The 20,897-nt window shown below is 42.5% G+C and overlaps 1 protein-coding gene across 4 annotated transcripts in view; it reads right to left on the reverse strand.

The window, feature by feature from the left end:
* PIR (pirin) overlaps positions 1–20,618 on the reverse strand; it is a 92,578-nt gene extending 71,960 nt beyond the window's left edge. The window contains exons 1-3 of one of the 4 annotated variants that reach the window (XM_001490018.7): positions 20,080–20,618; positions 18,455–18,585; positions 10,592–10,684 (exon numbers count right to left, since the gene is read on the reverse strand). In XM_001490018.7, the coding sequence (XP_001490068.1) occupies positions 10,592–10,684; positions 18,455–18,550 (189 nt within the window). In that variant the 5' untranslated portion in view covers positions 18,551–18,585; positions 20,080–20,618. Of the gene's footprint in view, positions 1–10,591; positions 10,685–18,454; positions 18,586–19,890 lie in introns of all 4 variants that reach the window. The other 3 variants (XM_070256948.1, XM_005614004.4, XM_070256949.1) reach the window with 3 other exon arrangements.
* Positions 20,619–20,897: the final 279 nt, after the last annotated feature.

Consider the following 20,897-nt stretch of genomic DNA (forward strand, 5'->3'; position numbering starts at 1 on the left):
TGGTGTGGATGTTGAAGAGTTCTACCAAATGGCATCTAACTACAGAGAAAAGAACAACCAACTTATAAGCAATTTTCCTTATATATTTTTCCGTTGCCCCCCTTCTCAAAAGTCTCCCAAATCTACTAATTTTCCTTTCACTCTGAGTAAAATTTCTGATACACACATCAAGGTTCTATGATGGTCATATTCTCAAATCTAGCTACTCAGACAAGCTGAATTGAAGACTCCCTCAGAACCTTCCAGCTGCTTCTAGAACCCCAGGGTCAGGAATGCCCTTCCTCTTCGAACCCCAGTCAGGATTCAACCTTTTGGGGAATCTCTTCAGACAAACTACCCCTGGATCCCCATGTAATCATCAGGCCAGCTTCTTAATTGATACCACCTACATCATGTAAAACTGTGGTCAAGGTGTTCGCGTCCATTGTTTTAGCTCCCATATTATGTTGACGAGGCCTTAAGGGAATGGTTTGCCAACTTCAATGATGACCCAAACGTCCCACATACAAAAGTGTTGTGTCTGCACCCAGAGGGTGAAATGTAAGTAGTTAGAAGTATTGTTGCTTCAGAGTGCCCTCTGCTGTTCTTAATGATGTGTGCTCACTGTTTTTCTAAAACTAGTCCTCACCAAACCAGGAATACGTCTTGTTAACAGATCCTCTGATAACTGTATATATTCTAGCACATGCACACTGTCTCTGCTTAAAGACTGTGTGTCCCTGTGGCAGGCCGCCGTCTAGTCATCAAGGGCCGAGCTATGTTGTGGTGTACAGGGAAGTTTTTCTGCTCAGCAGTCTGCAGCTATAAGCTGACAGGGCAGACATCTAAGAATGAAGTGCCTGAAAACGCTCCTTTGCAGACATGGTCCTAGGCAGGTTTGGGGCTCACAGGGCTCTTACAGAGAGAGATTTAAGGGAATCATGTCGATTTACCTCATTTTATTATTTTGTTAAAATTCCATTATAATAACATTAAATTTAATTAAGCAGCTGACACCTTTTGATGGGTGCATTATTATTATTATTCCCTGATTCAATTCATCATAAGGATTTAATTTCTCAAACTTTTAGTGAATGCATTCATTGTATTTGATGTTATTGGGCCACAGTCCTCAGGATTCTGGACTTCAAGAAGCAATAAAATGTTTTCTAATAAGGGAGCCTGACACAGGGATGCCAATTTTTTGTCTTTATTTAGGAAATTTTAAATTTGCAAGTAATTTTTAATCTCTCTCTTTCATTCTTCGATTTCAGCCTGCACAAGGGAAAATGTCATAAACAGAAAGTTAGAAATCACCCCAGAGGAACACAATGATCACTCCTTCCCCACCTCAGGGAGCTGCCACTCTAGCAAGGGATCAACTACCAAAACATGCAGCCAAGAGGAGTGAAAGCTCAAGAGATGGACAATTAGTCCCGGTGGAAACAGAAGATTAATTCTGATGAGGAAGGATCTGGAAGCATGGAGGAGTAATTCATGGAGAAAGCAGCCCCCCCAGCTGGTCCTTAAAGATTGAAATATTGGGGAAAAGGTCGGGCGGGTAGGGCAAAAAGGTATATAGAAGGAGAAAAAGAATTTTTAGGTTGTAATAAGAGGTCATGAGCAACTAAAACAAGATTTTGTTACTTATCATGTCATTACTAGATCATAGATGGTCTCCCTGTGGCTGCATGAAGCTAAATGATTGTCCTTAAATATCCAGACAGTCAACCAACCTAATCCATTTCATCATTATACCAGAAGTTCAGGAGAAGTGAGAGTACTACTTTGTGCTTACAGGTAGGAAAACTTGGATCCCTGAACCATGAAAGCATCAGGTCCCACGGTGAGTGGGTAGCAGAGGGAATAAGAACTGTGCACAGTTTTAGGATCTGTGTCACCCGTGCAATCTCATTTCTAAGGGCATTAAAAATCTTTTAATCATCTGAACATGTCAATGTATTGAGACATCATCACTTGTATAGAAAGGGAACTCTGTTCCAGAAGGAGTGGTAGCATAGACGAGTGGACAAGTGTGGGCCTGGGATCAGATGGGCCCGTCGAATCCTGCCCTGTATGGGCTGTGTGAGCTTGACTAGTCACCACTTCCCTAAGCCTGTTTCTTCATCTGTAAAATGAGGGGCTAACAAATCCTACTTTTCAGGGTGGCACGGGAAGCTTCCCATAAAGCTGGTAGCTAATATTATTGTCTGGCAAATTTCCTTGGGTTTAATCCCATATGGTCAGGCACTGCATTTAAAAGTCTATTGAGGGGCCAGCTCGGTGGTGTAGTGGTTAAGTTTGCACACTCTGCTTCAGTGGCCCAGGGTTCATGGGTTGGGATCCCAGGCGCAGACCTACACACTGCTCTTCATGCCATGCTGTGGTGTCATCCCACATACAAAACAGAGGAAGATCGGCACAGATGTTAGCTCAGGGACAATCTTCCTCACCAAAAAAAAAAAAAGTCTATTGACAGATAACCCTGAAGCAGTTTTGCTAATAGTGTGGAAGGTTTGCAAGAAGCTTTTTATCATGTAATGATCTATGTTAATTTATTGTGGACTTATTTTTAGTCTTAACTTAAAAAGCACTATTTTATGTGTGACATAAAAGAATGTTTAATGACTGGTTTAAGGACTTCATTACCCACCCCCCTCAATTTGTCTACTTAAGAACTCTAGGAATGGAGTCTCTCAGACATGAATGGTTTCTGTTTACGACCGTAAGAGGGTGGGAGTGGGGCAGATGGGGCACGTTGTGGAGAATTCATTTGGCCTACTTTTGAAGAATATTTCAGTGAAACTGCTAGTTTCCCTCACGTGACCTATGCTTGTTAACACAGACTAGGGTTTAATTCTTTGCTGTGCCGCTGTCCTGTGCACTGTAGGCTGCTCAGCAGCATTCCTGGCCTCTACTCACTAGATGGCAGTAGCAGCCCCAGTTGGGATAACCAGAAATGTCTCCAGAAATTGCCACAAGATCCCGTGTGGGCAAAATTACCCCCAGTTGAGAAATACTGATATACAAAGTCTAAAAGCTGGACTTTCAGATAAAGATGGTTCTAATTTAACATGATTGACTTAAATTGAGAGTTTCAGGATGTAAAATACTGACCATTCATTCATCACCAGGGACTGAGTTCCGCCTTGAAGGCTTTCCCCAATAATGGCCCAACCTACAGCTTTAGAGCCCACCCCTACACACATCCAGTTATTAAGTCTGACTAAGCTACTCACCATTTCTACTATATCCCCAGACTCAGCCCTCTATCTTTTCCCACACTGTCCAGAAAGTCATTTCTAACTTAATGGCCAGATTTTCCAAGAAACCCTGCCAGACTTTCTGTTATGAGTGCTAGCTTCTCCCTCAGAATGTGAAGCTTCTTCAACCGGACCTCTTTCATTCTTCCTTAATCATTTTCCAACCTTCTTGCAAACTATACGTCCTCTATCCCCACTTCTAAACTCACACGTGTACACACACACACACACAATTTTAACTTCCTTTCAGCCAGGAAACATGTTGAAGAGGAGAAAGTTATGCTTTTAAATTGAAGCACTCTTTTAAATTTCACGGGAACCTCCAATGGTACACAGATATTTCTTAGAGGGAGCTGCCCCTAGGTCATCCTCCCCATTAGCGCTGGCATATATTATTAGCTTATCTGGTTGACTGGAACAGAACACAGACCAGGCTGATTTCATGTGGAGGGGGCAGACCCAAGTCAAAGCCCTCAGCAAGACTTCTGGAGAGCAAGTGAGCATTGGGAGCTTCGCCAACTAGGAGAACACTGTTTATCTTCAAATATGGTGTGTGAAGAGGGAATTTTGAAAATATCAATATTTTAAATAATTAATCAATATACATAGTTCACAATTCTAAAGGTACAAAGAGAAAAAGAGGGTTAGCGTGAAAGTTAACTCTTTCCCACCCTCCCTCATCACTGAGGAACCTTCCCTGGGAGGTCCATTTCCGGTTTCTTGGGTGTCCTTTCAGAGATCATCTAGGCAACCAGAGAATCAAGGTGTAAGTGGAAACAACCCAAGTGTCCATCAGCAGATGAGTGGATAAACAGAACGTGGTTTACTCAATGGACTATTACTCAGCCATAAAAAGGAACGAGGTACCAATACATCCTACAACATGGATGAACCTTGAAAACACGGTGCTAAGTGACAGAAGCCAAACACAGACGACCACATATCATATGACTCTTTTTATATGAAATGTTCAGAAGAAGCAGATCCATAGAGACAGAAAGTGTGGTTGTCAGAGGCTGGGGGAAGTAGGAATGGGGAGTGCCTGCTAATGGGTACAGGCTTTCTTTTTAGGGTAATGAAAATTTTCTGGAATCATATTTGCATTTATAAAAAACACTGCAAAACATTCCATCTTCCAGATACATATTAATTTCCTTCTATAATTTCCAGATATATAACCACTCCCTTATTATTTTGGATACGTACTTTGTTCCTTTGTTTTCAACTTTTTAAAATTGCACTGGAATAAACATTCGTATAATAAACCTTTGTTCTTACTTTGGGTTTTTTTCCAGGAAATTACTGGATTCCTAGAAGTAGGATTACTGGGTTAAAGGGGAATAACTTTTTCTTCTGGAATTTTACTGGAGTTCTTATTGCTATTAGGGATGGGATGTTTCTCCCATTATATCTGGTTATTGGGGTTTTTTTGGTTTTTTCTTTAAAGATTGGCACCTGAGCTAACGACCGTTGCCAATCTTTTTTTTTCTTTCTGCTTTATCTCCCCAAATCCCCCCAGTACATAGTTGTATATCTTAGTTGCAGGTCCTTCTAGTTGTGGCATGTGGGACGCCGCCTCAACATGGCCTGATGAGCACTGCCATGTCTGTGCCCAGGATCCGAACTGGCAAAACCATGGGCCGCTGAAGCAGAGCACGTGAACTTAACCACTCGGCCATGGGGCCGGCCCCTGGTTATTGTTTTTACGTAGGTGATTTTTGCACAGTTATTTTATATCCAGCCATTTACAAACCAAGAAGTTTTTGTTGATATTCTCAGCACGATGGTGCCGAGCAGTGTCTTGGAGGTGAGGGTTGCTTAAGCTTCCTTCCTATAATCTGTTAGCCTCACCCCCCCAATCATTCCAAATAACCATATAAGCTAAAATCCACGTGCTTGCCCTGTAAGCACAACTTCAAGACAAGTCCTGTGCCCTCAGTCCTCCTCTAATCACATCACTACCCAAAGCTGGATGTGGCCACTGTGAGGTTTTTTTTCATTCGCGTATTACCTACAAATAGGTTTTCCTCCTCCTTTCCAATAGCTGTAACTCTCATTAATAGCTTCAAAGCTTCCAGAACCACATTAAATCATAATGGTGCTGGTAGATATTCTTGTCTTTTTTCTCAAGTTAACAGGAGTATGTCTAATATCTCAGTGTTAGATATGACATAGGATGTTAGCTGAGCAGTAGACAGTCTTTACAATGTTGAGAAAGTATCCTTCTTTCCTAGTTTTCTTAGAGTATTAGTTTCCTTTGCAAAATAGATTTTGAATTTAATCAAGCTCTTCTTTTTTTTCCAGCCTTGATTCAACAACAGTATGGTTTGGTTTTGAAAGTGCACAGCAAGCTGGAAAAAGCAGGTTGTGTGGGAGCCGGGAGGGGAGCCGGGAGGTTTGAGTCCAGCTGTAAGTTCCAGGTGTGAATCACCACGACCCTTCCCTTCCTCTCCAGGATATTGTTCAGGCACTGCATGCAAACGCTGCTGGCTGCCAACCAGTAAATATGAGTGTGGCTTTTCTGATGGGCACGCCCTTGGAAACAGGGCGGGCTTGTTCTGAACAAAATCAAAGACCGCTGAGGCATGTAGGGAAAAACCATGAAAAGCATTTCTAAGCCCAACTAACAACATAACTGACAAGACCATCCTAAAACTTCCCTGCAAAGCAGGCGCGATGGTTTACTCCACAGTTCTTGAATTCAATTCAGCAGGAGGGATGAGCCATGTTGGTTTCTGCAGGACTGAGGGGTTCCCAGAACAGGGACTTTCAGTGCTAAAACCTCGGAAGTCCCCGAGGCTATCAGTTAAAGGACGATTTTGAAAGGCACAAAATACGTCTCTTCTCAGGGTGCGTGAAGGGTTCATCAAAAGTGTGTGAACTTTTGCGAGCGAAACTTTGGCAGGGCATGGATTTTCCACATTGTTCTTTGTTTCTGATCATTTATAGCTGCCCTAAACAAATCAAGATATCAGGCCTGACCAGAAATAGGTAACTGCAAAATTATTCCACGCTTTACCACTCAGGCCTTTTGAAAACAATGCTTCCCAGAGTCCAAACTCCCGGCAGGAAATACCGAGTGCATTTTCCCCTTTGTCTTGTGACCCCCAGCTGTGCCTCCTTCTCTAGGGCATTCCTTCTTCCTCAATTTTCAGGCAAATTTTTAACAGAAAATATATAGCTAGCCAAACCGAAGAATAATCAGCAATTAACTTAGTAAAATCAGGTTCTCACTCTTATCTCATAGAATTATAGTATTTCCAGTTTGGAAGGTCATCTAGACAGGCACTTCCCAAATTTTTATGCGCATATCAATCACTTGAGGATGTTGCTGAAACGCAGACTCTGACTCTGTCCATCAGAGGCAGAGCCCCAGGCTCCAGGTGATACCACTGCTGGCTCGCGGCTCACCCTTGAGGCACTAAGAATTTTTAGAATAATATTCTCCGTATTTCTTTGATCACGTGTCACTATCAGTTTAAAAAATGCAAGCATGCACTCAAAATATGTATATTTATTTATATTCATGTGCTAGTACAGCATAATTTCAATTTTATTTTAAAGAATGGGAGCTCTAGTATTTGATTCCTGCACAGCACTGACTCGTCTCACACACACAGCCTACTTTAGGGACCACTGATCCTGATGACACACCCATCAAGCGAACATTCAGTGCATGCTTGCATTTCTCCAGGAGTCAGGAAATCACTTTGATCCAGGGAGCCTATTCTATCCTTGCATAATGAATTGTTAGAAGTCCTTCCTTCTGTTGCTTTGTATCTATGCTTTGTATCCAAAGGTTTACCTTCGGGAGCATGCAAAACAAGCCTAACCCCTCTTAACACTATTGCAACTGCTACCACTGAAAAGGGCCTGATTTCCTTTATATAGAGAGAGCTTCTATAAAACAGTAAGAATAGTACCAGTAACCCAACAGAAAAAAAATAGGCCAAGAATATAAATATGCATGGTGAACAAGTGTTTAAAAATGAAAAGATGGAGGCCGGCCCCGTGGCGTAGCTGTTAAAGTCCAGCACATTCTGCTTTGGCAGCCCAGGTTCACTAGTTGGGATCCTGGGTGCAGACCTACATCACTCATCAGCCATGCAGTGGTGGCGTCCCACATACAAAACAGAGGAAGACTGGCACAGATGTTAGCTCAGGGCTAATTTTCCTCTAGCAAAAAAAAAAAAAAGAGGAAGACTGGCACAGACGTTGGCTCAGCAACAGTCTTCCTCAAGCAAAAAAAAGAGGAAGATTGGCAAAAGATGATAGTTCAGAGTGAATCTTCCTCACCAAAAAAAAAAAGAAAAGAAAAAGAAAAGATAATCAACTTCATTCAGATAAGAGAAATGAAAATTAAAACTACGCTGAGACGTTATTTTTCACTTGCCCAAATGGCAAAGATAAAGAAAAGTTGGGTAAATACATTGTGTTGGTGACGCTGAGGGAAAACAGGCACCCTCATACATTGCTGTGGTAATGTCAGTTGGTAGAACCCTCATGGCAGATGCTTAATGAAGCCATGAAAGATTAGTTTCTTGAAGAATATCTGGAAAATGCTAACCACATAATGTTAAGTAAAAAAAAAAAAAGGCACAAAACACATGCATCATAATACCAGAAAAAAAGCACTGGAAGAAAATATATCAAAACAATAACAGTACCAATTTCTGGATGGTACGATAACATAGGTGATTCTAACTTTGTTCTCTATACTAATTAGCATTTTTAAAACTTATAACAAGCCTGTAGAAAACGCTCCAGAAAGGAGGTCATGAGAGTCTAAAAGTGGACCCGGTTTTAAATTGCAGACTTGTAAAGTTCACACTATTAAGAGAGCCGAGTCCTTGGCTGACCTACACTCCTGGGGAAAACTGCTACAATCGATCCTAGTTATCTGCAGCAGTTCTGTTCTAGAAAGTTGCCATGTCACTGAATTAGCAAATATTGAAGCATTGTTCCTGGGGAAATACAGCTTTGGGTCCTTGCGAGACTCTGGTCACAACATTTTCATCAACCAATCGATACATAACCTTGTCTTATGTTTGTTGCTGTTTAAAGACACCTTATTTAACATATATTATTGATTTATTAACAGTGAACTCTTGGCCAGCAGCACTGTAAGGACGCCTGAAGGAGGCTTATCTGATGCGTATTTTCTCCAGGAGGCACCTCACAGCCTTGCACTGAGGAACACCAGACAGCACTCCAGCACTATGCTTGGGGGCCATTTTTAACAGTGACATCACCCACAAAAAGCACAAAAATGCGAAAAATGTGGCACTAAATAGACCTCAAGAAGGATAGTTGTTTACAGCAGGACAGCTGGAACAAGAAGGCAGAGCGTGGCCTTGTTCATCCTAAGCTGGGAATGTGCACGGTGGGCTGCTCTGCACATGCCCATGAACGATGGCGCAAGCACCACAAGTAATGATTTGGGGCTAAAAATGAAATTTTAGTGAGTAGGTGAATCCACAAATACAGAATCCACAAATAATGGGGATTGACTGTAATTATAACTATAGTTTTAAGGAAAATTCTTACTTCAAAGAGCCAAATACCAATATTCTACAGCTGAACTCCTTCACAGAGTAAAGTTGAGTACCTTACAATTTATAAATTGTAGTTTATAAAGGAAATTAAATTGCCTTTCCATGATGGAAGGGAAAGCAATGTGTTTCATCACTTATTTTATTTAATATATTAATTGCCTTCAGGAAAACCGACCTCTTTTTACTATCCAATTAAATTCAGCCAGCAGTTATGGAGTACCTCCACCTGGAGAACATGGCGACGTGTGGGATTCTCTCAGCTGAAGCAATCCACAGTCCTCTCGGCCATGGGAGCGGGGGTTGTGGCAATGCCTAACTCTAATTCGAGACAGAATATGATCAACGCCACCATAAAGGTGTAACGTGCATGAGACTGGTAAAAATAGAATGCTATGGGGACCAAACGAAGGAGAAAGTGCATCCTCTTGGGACTGTCTGGAAAACTTGATGGAGATAGTGATATCTGAAAAGACCTTGACGGCTTAGTAAAATGATAACTGAAGCTGTGGGATGGAGTGGCGAGAATGTCCTGATACCAGAAGCAGAAGAGCACAGCGGGGAGACATGTTTTGGGAACCGGGTCAGAATCCAGCACGGGTAGAGAAAGGTGAAAGGAGTGGTTCCATTATTGCTGAAGCAAGGCACAATGCCCCCAAAGTGTTAGCAGAGAAGAGAATGGGAAGGCAGATGGCTAAATGAGGAAGGGAGACTACTCCAACTACCTTGATCCTTCATACTGTTTCCAGAAGCTTCTTGGTTTATGCTACCTTTACACTGCAGTGGTTAACTCTTTACCTGTCCATCTTTCACCTCCTTAACTAGACTGCATACTGGAGGTACGCAGGAGTCACAGCTCATTCTTCATTAGCCTCCCTCCCTCTGCCTTCTGCCCATACTTCCCAACACACAAACCCTAACATACAAAAGATCGCCCGACACCAATACCTGCATGTCGCCGGCCTTCAATAAATATTTACTCATTCAATGATTGGCGTGACAAACACACTACACCTTTAACAAGCCCTGGTCTGTTTTCCGAGAAGACGGGTTTTTCTCACGGAGCAGATGGCCAACCTTCGTAACTAGGAAGTAACTGTCCCTGTTTCTTCCCAGAATGTATGTACGTGTGGAGAGTGGGAACCTCGGAAGGGGCCACAATACTATACTGCACATTTTTATTTCTGTAACTAACTAAAACTGAAGATAAGTGTTCAGCAGAACCTCTAAATTTTATAGTTAAATTTCTAAAGGTATATGTATGTCCTTAAAATCCTAATTTTTAGACCATGTTATATTTCGGCCTCTTGATTCTATAATTCCTTAGAACTGAGTTTAAATACTCATAATGTTCTTGGACTGTGTTTTGGGGTTTAAATTATTATATTACATGAGGTTAAACATTTCTGAATATTCTTGAAGAGAAGCAAGTTTTCTATATAAAATTATTTAGATCACATTTTAAACTGTTTCTTCTAACTCCAACAGATTATTTTAATTATATAAATATTTTAAGAAACCAATTCTTGCTATTTATTAACTGCTCAAATAGCAATGTCTACAGTGAGATAAATTCAAAGAATATTAAAAACAGTAAATATTTCAATTTTAGCATACTTCATGTAAAACAGATATTACAATTCTGTAACAGCCAGTCTACCTAGGAACTTATAAATTAATTTTTCCCTATTATTCATTGATTCTAAATTTGAATTTCCCATTAGAAGTGATTACTACATTTAAGAACAGAGGCAAGTTGTAAAAGACACTCTTTTGCAGTCAAATTATTTTACTTACTGTTTCAAAACCTCGATGTGGGTGATCAGGAAATCCACCTGGTCTGCCACCTTTAAATTCATCAAACAGTAAAAATGGATCCAGATTTTTTAACTGAAATAAAAATAGAATTTAGCAGATTAGACAAGCCTTTTAAGACACACTTCTAGGGGCTATATTCATGAACAGCTCTAGCAAAGCTCACTGAAAACACATAGCTAATGAGCAACTTTTTGCAATAAAAATTGCTTATAGGAAAGAACTCCTTATTTCTACATAGATTTGTGCACACACATACACACACATGCACACACAGATTCATTGATTAAGCTAAACAGTTGACATTTTACAAGACATGCAAAAAGCAGACAAGCGTTTCATGATCATCTAAGATCTAAATAGTCAAGTGCAAACAAGATACAGTCCGTATCCTATCCTCGTGGGGGACACGGAAATCAATGATTGCACTGTGCTGATAAATGCTCTGGAGGAAGACAACTTAACACATACGAGTGGGCTGGGACCAGGGCAGGTTCTCCCAGAGAAGTGTCACGTGAGCTGGGTCTTGAAGTACATGGAGGAGTTAATAAAGGAGGTGGAGGAGAAGGAAGCATATTCCAAGTAAAAGAGCAGGGAGACAGCGTGGCAAGCTTGAAGAACCGCGGGGAGACTACTCTACCGGGGCAAAAGATGCACACGGATTATGACGCGACAGGGGCTGAGGAGAGCGGCCAAATCTCAAAGGAGTTTGGATTTTATCGTAAAGGTGATGGGTTTTAATCAAAGGTTGAGATGATTAGATTTAGAAAGATCGCTCTGGCATGACATCCGCTTCATAAAGTGATTTACGACAAGCTGCATCTCCTGGAGAATTTGTGCATTACTGGAATTATCCGTACTTTAAATACTTGGTAAATTTGTCTGTGAAATCATCTGGACCTGTTGTCTTTGTGATAAATTTTTAAAATACTTATTCAATACCCTAATGGCTATGAAACTATTCAGATTTTCTATTTCTTTTTTCTTTCTCACCATTTTTGGACTCTCAGAATTTTTCTAACTTCCTGTCAGCTCAGCCAATTAATTTTTTAAGTTATTTATTTGTTTGTTTATTTCAGGGTATGGACTCTGTCATATTGCTAGAAACGAAAGAACCAAACCCTCTCTTTGCCTCTATCTCTGGTTTTGACTCTCTTATTTTCACTTTCTACGGGAAAAAAAATACACACACACATGCACACACACACAAATTCAAGAAGCTATTCAAGTTATTTCACCTAATCAAGTCTCAGCCTCTTCACTTTAAAATGTGGACTGTGACCCAGGTAAAGCTGGGCCACTTTGTAGCCCATCCCAGTTCAGTGTTTCACCCAGTCCAATATGAAAAAGTAACTGAAAAACAAAGTATTTATTGACTTCTCTCAAAAATGCCAAAGGGGGCTTCAACTTAAAGATATGTTTAAAATCCCCCTTATTCCTCTCCAATATATATCTGTCTCCAGTATTTCGCTCTTCTCTCCCTCTAACTCCAAATCTCCTCGAACCACCTGGAGACAGCTCTTTCCTTTTCTCCTTCTCTCCTCTGACCTTCTGAAGTTACTCTCTTCTCTTCCACCAGTAACTCTCCGCCCTTTTCAGTGAAAATCAGATCTGGAATCTCTTCAACTTTATTCTGTCACTCATAACTCCATTTCAGCTCAGTGAAAGCCCAGGAATGGAACTGGGGTTGGGAGGAGAGACTGAAAATTCTCATACCTTATTATATATTTTTTCTTCTCACAGGATAACACACACCCTGAAGGACTGGAAACAATGAATGCAGAGCACCTGACCCAGCGCCTGAGGCACTGTAGGTTCTACACAGATAGGTGGTATCTCTTGTATTGCACTGGTCCTATAAAGCCCAGAGCCACAACTTCCCCATGTGCAAAACAAACGGTTTAGAGCTTTAAGATGGCTTTTTAATTCTACATTATAGTGATTCTATGGTATTAAAATGTAGGTAAAGATGAGATAAATATTTATTGCTTCTTGGTATCAAAAGGTTTCATATGAGCAAATATGTCCTGCTCTTAAATAAATCCCACTTTATTCCCTCTTCCCAGTCCTACCCTCATCACCATCCACCACCCACAGGAGAGCAGTTATTCATGTGCCTGGAAAGTACTATTTGTCATATATTGATGGCACATTCAAACCTTCTGGTCACCAATTCATGACATATGGACACATATGGGAAGAAAGCCAGCACAACGAAAAGACTGCAGAAGCCAGGGGGCTGGTTGAGACAAGGGTCAGAGGGATGAAGTGTTTATCTAGCCAAGGGATGAGGGACAAGTGTAAGAGACACTCTTCCTCCAACAAGCAAGAGTATCTTGCATTAGACTATGGTCCCAAAGTGTTATTTGCAGGCTAGGTATTAGCTCTTGTCAAAGTTGCTAATTTTCTCCAAACATTTGGCAGGTATTCAACGTTGGTAAACAACGTTATCTGTAGACAAGATCTGATTTATATGAGAACTTGGATTTTCTAAAATGTTTTGATTTGGTCCCCAACTCATCCACATCTTTCTCTCTCTCCATATTAAACTGGTGATCCTCCAAAGTTATTGAACCTTATGAGAACTTCCTTTCCTTCAAACAGTTCCAAATCCTTTAGCTGCCAAATTCAGGTGGCAGCTTCCAAGCCATTTCTTTTGATCTTTAGAGAAGGCCAGTCAAAACCTGTGGCCACCATCTCCCAAGCCTATGGCACTCCCTTAATAAAGCTCCAGCAGCCTGGCATTTTATTTAAATCAGGAAGCACTGGAAGCAGCCATCAGGAACATCAGTTCCTTAGGGATAGAGCTGATGTTATCCTTTTTTATGATGCTCCACCGAATCTAGAATAACTCTGTGTACGTAGAAGGTGCTCCACAAACATCCCAAGTGGTACTTGTGTTAGCTCCCTAGCCTCCCCTGGAGCTAGGTGTGGTTATGTGACTGAATCCGGCTAAGGAGAAGTTTTAAGTAGAAGTTGTTGGGTGGGACTTTCAGGGAAATCCCTTACGAAAGGAGGATGGAAAGCTGGCATGTATCCTTTTTCTTTCCCCTCTTCCTCCATTCTGTGCCCTTGGGGCCTTGCTATTGCCCCAACAGCTGTCTTGGGCCATAAGGTGATACACTAAGAATGATGACCTAAGATAGAACGAGCATGGGTCTCTGACAGGTGTGGAGCCTCCAGGTCCACCCTGGACCGCCTACTTTTAGGTTTTCAAAAGAGAAACACAAATCTTTACCTTTGGTTCTGGAGGATGTTTTCTCCTTTACACAGTTGAACCTAATCTTAACTGACACAAGGGCAATAATGCCTGTGGCAGCCGTCTAGAATCAGGGGAGACCCCCACCCTCTCAATACTCAACAAAAGGCCAGCCTACACCAAGACAATATGGCAGCAGCAGAAGGGAGAGGTCCTTCAAAGGTAGACGCCAACAGCTCAGACTACCTCCTGGGCCTACTCAGCCTCTAGACTGGGGCCTAAAGGTAAGGCCCAGAAGGTAGAAGGAAACTGCCAGCCCATAGTCTGGATGGAGATCTCGATACGGCCTTGAATGCGCTGTGACTCTGGCCCCTCTACCTTGACTTAAGGTCTACAGACTCTGAGAATGGAAAGCCACATCTACACAGGCTGTACCAATCAGGACAAAGACTTGTCAAAGTTATTTGATGATATTAAGGAACTCATTATTTTTAAGTGTGATAACGGGATTGTAATATTTTTTAAAAGTTCTTATCTTTTAGAGACCCAAACTGAAATATTTATAAATAAAATGAAATGATTCACTTCAAAATACTTTGAGGGGAGAAATGGATGGGGATATAGAGGAAACGAGATTGCCTATGAATTGATCATTGTGGATGTTGGGGACATGGAGATTCATTATACTATTTTCTCTAGTTTTCTATGTTTGAAATTCTTCATAATAAAAAAATAAAGAGATATGAGTGGTCCAAAGAAAACCACACTCCACCAAGGAGTATCTCGTGGAAGGGGGAGTAGGGCATAGAGGCAAATGCAGATGAGTAGTGGGTTTCCCTTCTGTTGGGAGCTCAGATGAACTACACGTTAACAGCAAGCTATGTAATCATTCAAATTGCAGCCTGGCTGGCCAGGATCACATATAATTGTAATGAAAGGTATAAGCCAGCCCCACTCCATCTCTTCTCTATCATTTATCACCAAAAGGCTCAGTGAGAGCATTGTAAATTCCTATTCCTCCACATATACAGTCATAGGGAACAGGTCACTTATAGCCACTAATACTAAACACTGTTGTAAACTCTATGCTAGAACAGCTTGGGCTTCAAGGTTGGTGAGATGTTTCTTCAGAGACAAAGCCTTGGTGCAAAAAGTTTGAAAAGTAAGGGCCTTAAATATAGATTGGTGCTTTCCTTCTCTGCTGATTGGAAGGTTAGGGGTCTACCTTTCTGAAAAGTTGGTAGTGTGTGGAGTGCTAAAAAATATGGTAACAATCTAAATGATCAAAAGTGGAGTCATGACTAAGAGAATAATGGTATGCCCACACACTGAGATATGTCATAGCCATTTAAATGATGTTTATGAAGAATTTATAACAACAGGGGAAGTTATATGCTACCACGTTAAATGAAAAACTAAGGACACAATATTGTTTATTCTGTATAATCCCCATGATGTAAAATATACAACTACATGCACACAAAAGGAAACAGCCTCTGTCTTAATAGTGATTAAACCAGGGCGATGGCATGGGACTGATTCCTGTCCATTTTCTTTTCCTTAGGGTAGAGGCAGACCCAGGACATGGGAGACCCTCTGAATTAGGAGAATGTGGGGGTCTTTAAAGCACAGGTTTTCAGCCAGGGATTCTTAACTGGGCACCATGGATAGAATTCAGAGGAGTTGTAAACTTGGATGGCAAAAAAAATTACTTCTTTATTTTCACTAACCTCTAACTGGAAATTTTTTTCTTCTGGATTTTTTTTGGTAGTAAAATACACATAACACAAAATTTACCATTTTAAACATTTCTAAGTATACAGTTCAGTGGCATTAAGGACATTCACATTCCTGTGCAACAGTCTCCACTGTCCATCTCCAGAATGAAACCGAACAATTCCTTCAATTACAAATGTAGTTCAAGAACCACAGTAAATTACCAGGACCTGTGGCTCTGTCACCAACAGAAATTAAAGCTGTGTTCATACCACATTACCATTATTGTGGGTACACTGTGCTCCTCATAGCTTGGAAATTAGGTAGTTATGAGAACTGCCACCAAGTCTCGGGACTTATTGTAAAATTACTAGGCTACAAATTTGCTTTGTAATATTTTGTTAACCATATTTCAATATAAAAGCTTTCCTTTGTAATCCTATGTATTTTATGTATTTAAAAAATATTATTCTGAGGAGGAACTGATAGGTTTCATCAGATTGCCAAAGAGGTTCACAAGACAAAAAAATTAAGAAACCCTCAGCAGATGTGTTCCTGACAGATGGAGTAATTAAAGTATTAGCTATCCTCAACATAAAATAATGTGTTTACTGATGGGTGTCCGAATTCCTTACAATTGTTCTCTTAGTGATGTGGCCTAGTAGAAGATGATACAACATCCATCTGCACCCCCCCAACATCCACTGTGCATTTAGTCCCTAGAATAATGCTGTTTGCACGTGTCCCTTTGGAAAACAATGTGTGATGGACCTCAAAAGACATTCACAAGTGAATAGAAAGCTAATGGGGGAAAGATTTTGAGAATATCAGAGCAGATTTTAAGAAGAGGAACAAACCAGCCTCACTTTTCAAAAAGAATACATTTCCCTAATATACTTCTTCATTTATTCAAAAATATTTTTGGAAGATGCTCAACATCACTAATCTTCAGGGAAATGCAAATCAAAACCACAATAAGTTAGCACCTCACACCTGGTAGAAAGGCCATTCTCAAAAAGACAAGAAACAACAGGTGTTGGCAAGGATGTGGGGAAAAGGGAACCCTCATGCACTGTTGATGGGAACGTAAATTGGTGCAGCTACTATGGAAAACAGTACGGCAGTTCCTGACAAATTAAAAATAGAACACAAGCCAAAATATAATGATGCATACGTAAAATTTATATAATGTTATAAACCAATGTGACCTCAATAAAAAAAAAATTAAAAATAGAACTACCATGTGATCCAGCAATCCCATTTCTGGGTATTTGTCCAATGAAAATGAAAACACAGGGGCCACCCCATGGCTGAGCGGAGGCTTGGGCAGCCCACGGTTTCGCTGGTTCGGATCCTGGGTGCGGACATGGCACCGATCATCAGGCCATGCTGAGGCGGCATCCCACACAGCAGAGCCAGAAGGACCGGCAACTAGAGCATAAAACTATGTACTGGGGGGCTTTGGGGAGAAGAAAATAAAAAGAAGACTGGCAACAGATGGTAGCTCAGGTGCCAATCTTTAAAAAGAAAAAAAAAAAGAGCAGCACCACATCTTTCCCTTAAAAAAAAAAAGAAAAGAAAATGAAAACACTAACTTGAAGAGCTATTTGCACCCCATGTTCACTGCAGCATTATTTACGATAGCCAAGACACAGAAACACCCTAAGTGTCCATCGATGGATGAACGGATAAAGAAAGTGTGGTGTATATATATATACACAATGGAATATTATTCAGCCATAAATAGGAATGAAATCTTGCCATTTGCAACAACATGGATGGACCTTGAGGGCGTTATGCTAAGTGAAATAGGTCAGACAGAGAAAGACAAATATAGTATGATTTCACTTACATGTAGAGTCTAAACACACACACACACACACACACACAAGCTCGTAGATACAGAGAACAGATTGGTGGTTACCAGAGGCAGGGGGACTGGGGGTGAGCAAAATGGGTGACAGTGCTGAAAAGGTACAAACTTCCAGTTACTAAATAAGTCCTGGAGATGTAATGCACAGTATTGTGACTATAGTTAACAATACTGTATTGCATATTTGAAAGCTGCTAAGAGAGTAAATCTTAAAAGTTCTCATCACACAACAAAAATTCTGTAACTATGTATGGCAATGGACGTTAACGAGACTTATTGTGCTGATTGTTTCCCAACAGATACAAATATTGAATCGTCATGTTGTACACCTGAAACTAATGTAATGTTATATGTCAATCATACCTCAATAAAAAAATTATTTTTTTGGAATCTGGTATGGTGCTGGGTGCTGTATTACTTGGACGATAACCACCATTAGACACCTTTCTGGGAATGTAAGATTTCCTTTTCCGCAAGTCCCATGACTCCCGTAGTTTTCAAATAAAACTTCTCTCTAACGTTGAAAGACATTTACGTGACTACAAGAGCCTTCTCTGAGAGATGCCCCCGCCTTCCCTCATCACCACAAAAAGTCCACTGAGTTGGGTCTCAGCAGTCTCTCTATGAACCAAAATCCCCGGTAATGGCTGACTGGCCAAGGGTAGAGACCTGACCTAAGCTGAGCCAATCAGATTCTCTCTCCTGGGAATCTGGAATGGGGACGCAGAGTTACTCCTAGTGCTGTGACCTGTGCGCATGGTTTGGTGATGTGCACGCTGAGGCTGGCAGATGAACCCAGGATAGGACGTGGGTGTGCAGAGAGGGGCAGAGATACTTCAGGCACACCTTCCCCCCAGGACCTCTGAATCCACTTTATAAAAACCCGCCCTGGGCTGGGCCTGGTCCTGGTCCGAGGGGGACCCCAACTGCTAAGTTTCGAGTATGGCCCCACAGGGCAGCTCATGATCATCCCAGGCCCTCTCTTCCCAAGTTTATCCTCAGTGTCCCATCAGTCCCTTCTGCAAAAAAGCATGAAACAGCCACCCAACCAGAGTACCTCGGGTCTGCCAATGCTTCTGCGGACACGCGCTCCAACCCCTTCCGACTGCTCCCGGCTGAGCACTGAGAGGGTAACCTTCTTGGAGGACGCCATGTTGAAGGCTAAAAAGAAAGTGCTCTGCTGCTGAGCTGCAGAGGATGGAGGGCAAAAGGAGGGACAACAAAGAGAGAACTCTTAAAGGAGGGCCCATCTAAGGACTACAAGATAAAGGATATTAAATTCAGACCTGCCCAAAATATTAACAGCCACAACTTATTGATTGCTTACTGCGTTTGGTGATATAAAACAATAATGATGATGGTGAATGTATATGGGTACTTTCTAGATTCCCAGGCCTAGTGATTATTTACAATTGCTCTCTCAAGTGATCCTGCAGCCATCTTTTCCAAGGTCTAGTAACAGCTCTGTTGGGCACTTACTAAGAACCTCTAATGAGCACTTTATCTGTTTTACCTCATTGAAATCCCTCAGCCTTCCCCCAACCCCACGCTGCCCCATGAGGTAGGTGCTACCGGTGAGGCTGACAGCAGAGATTTATGTGGCGACACTGGGAACATGGACAAAAACCAAGAGGTCTGCGACTCTCACCAGAACATGCTGAAGATCCTGGCAATTAAAAGGGATCTTTGATGGTCAACCAATTCTAAGACCCATTTATCCCTGAAGTTGTGGGCCAATTTTAGTGGCAAGAAATCTTTGAGCTTTCTCATGAAGTCTTCGAGAGCACAGGGAACTCATGGAGGAGGCGCCCTTGACAATGCACCCCATTATTTCAGGACAATCTATACCCCGGGTTTATTACTGCAAAGGGTTTCCTCCTCGTGAGCCTAAGTTTTACTCAATGGGATGTCATGGAACAAGTATAACCAATCCCTTTCCCACTTCAGATGCTTGCAGACAGTACCCCCAGTCCCCAAAGCTCTTCTTCAAGCTAAATAGAATCCGTTCCTTCATAGATTCCTACTCAAACCAAGAGAAATGCTTTAGCAAGAAGCATAGACTCTGGAGCCTGACAGCCTGGGTTTGCATCCCAGTCTCACCACATATCAGCTGTGTGACCTGAGGCCAATCACTAAGCCTCTCAGTTTTTCCACCTGTAATACAGGGGTAATCAGACTGCCTACCTCAAAGGGGTGTATTCAGTGCTCTAAGAATGTTAGCCGCCTTATTCAGAGCACTCTACTTGCCAGTGCCCTCCAGTCATCAAGGCCCATTCTAAAATGTGCCCTCCCAGGAGCAGGCAATCAATCAATACCTCCTAGGTGCTGGACTGTGGGGCACAGATATGAGCTTGATTCTCAGAGGCATACAGAACTGTCATCACCTACAGACAAGCAACTAGAATGGATATTACCCCATGTGGACTATTTCTGGGTCCTTCCAGACTCCTACAATTAAATTCTATGCACGTGAACAACTGATGAGGTACTTACCAGGTCGCAGCGCTTTGCAGAAGGAAAAGCCGTTTACCACTTTCACTAACTTTCAGAGTACTATTTAAGCATCTCTTGTCATCTCCCTAGGAGACTCCCCTAGGAGTCTAAAGGGGTTGGGGAAGGCGAGGTGCTGCTTACTGATAGCCAGCACCCCCCAGCCCACCCCCGCGGGCGCCCGGTACTCACACGGCGGGGACAGGGTGGCTTGTGACAAGCGCGGGACGGCAGCTGGAGCCCGTGCGGCGGTGGGGGACGCAGGGAGGGTGGTGGGGGAGGGCGCCGGTCCAGCAGCCTCACCGTGACTCAGCGCTTCGCGGTCGCGGCCACAGGGAGGCAGGAGGCGGGAAGCGACCGGCCTCGGGGCCGTGGGCGGGGGCGACACGCCTTTATTTACACGCCGCCATGCGGATCCTCTCGCTCCGCCCTCCGCCTCTCCAGCCTGCTCTGCTGCCCTTTGGCCCCTACGCCCCTCCCGCCCGGGAGAGATGGGAGGGATGTGCACCCGGGCAGGCTTTTGTGGGGCGCCGTGGGCCCTGGGAGATGTGTGTAGGCCCGGCGGGTGCTCTGATCGGAGCGAAGGTCTCAACTCGCCCTCCTAAGAAACCTGCCTTTAACCAGAACCTGCTTGTCACGCATCCCGTGGAGCTTGGCTGCATAGGTTCGAATCCTCCCTCCATCACTTGTTAGCTGCGTGACCTTGGACGGGTGGCGCCGCCCCTCTGCCTGTGGTTCCAACACTGTAAAATGGGGACGGTGACAATATAGAGGGCCCCAACTTAACGATGATTCGACTCCTTGTTTTTCAACTTTAGGATGGTGGGAAAGCAATACACACTCAGTAGAAACCATACTTGGAACTTTGATCTTTTCCTGGGCTAGCAACATGTGGTACCATACTCTCGGGTGATGCTGGACAGTGGCAGTGAGCTGCAGCTCCCGGTCAGCCTCAGGATCACGAGGGTAAACAACCGCTATACTTACAACCACTTTGTCACTCTCAGTAC

The sequence above is a fragment of the Equus caballus genome, chromosome X, assembly GCF_041296265.1.
Source record: "Equus caballus isolate H_3958 breed thoroughbred chromosome X, TB-T2T, whole genome shotgun sequence".
Taxonomy (NCBI): Eukaryota; Metazoa; Chordata; class Mammalia; order Perissodactyla; family Equidae; genus Equus; species Equus caballus.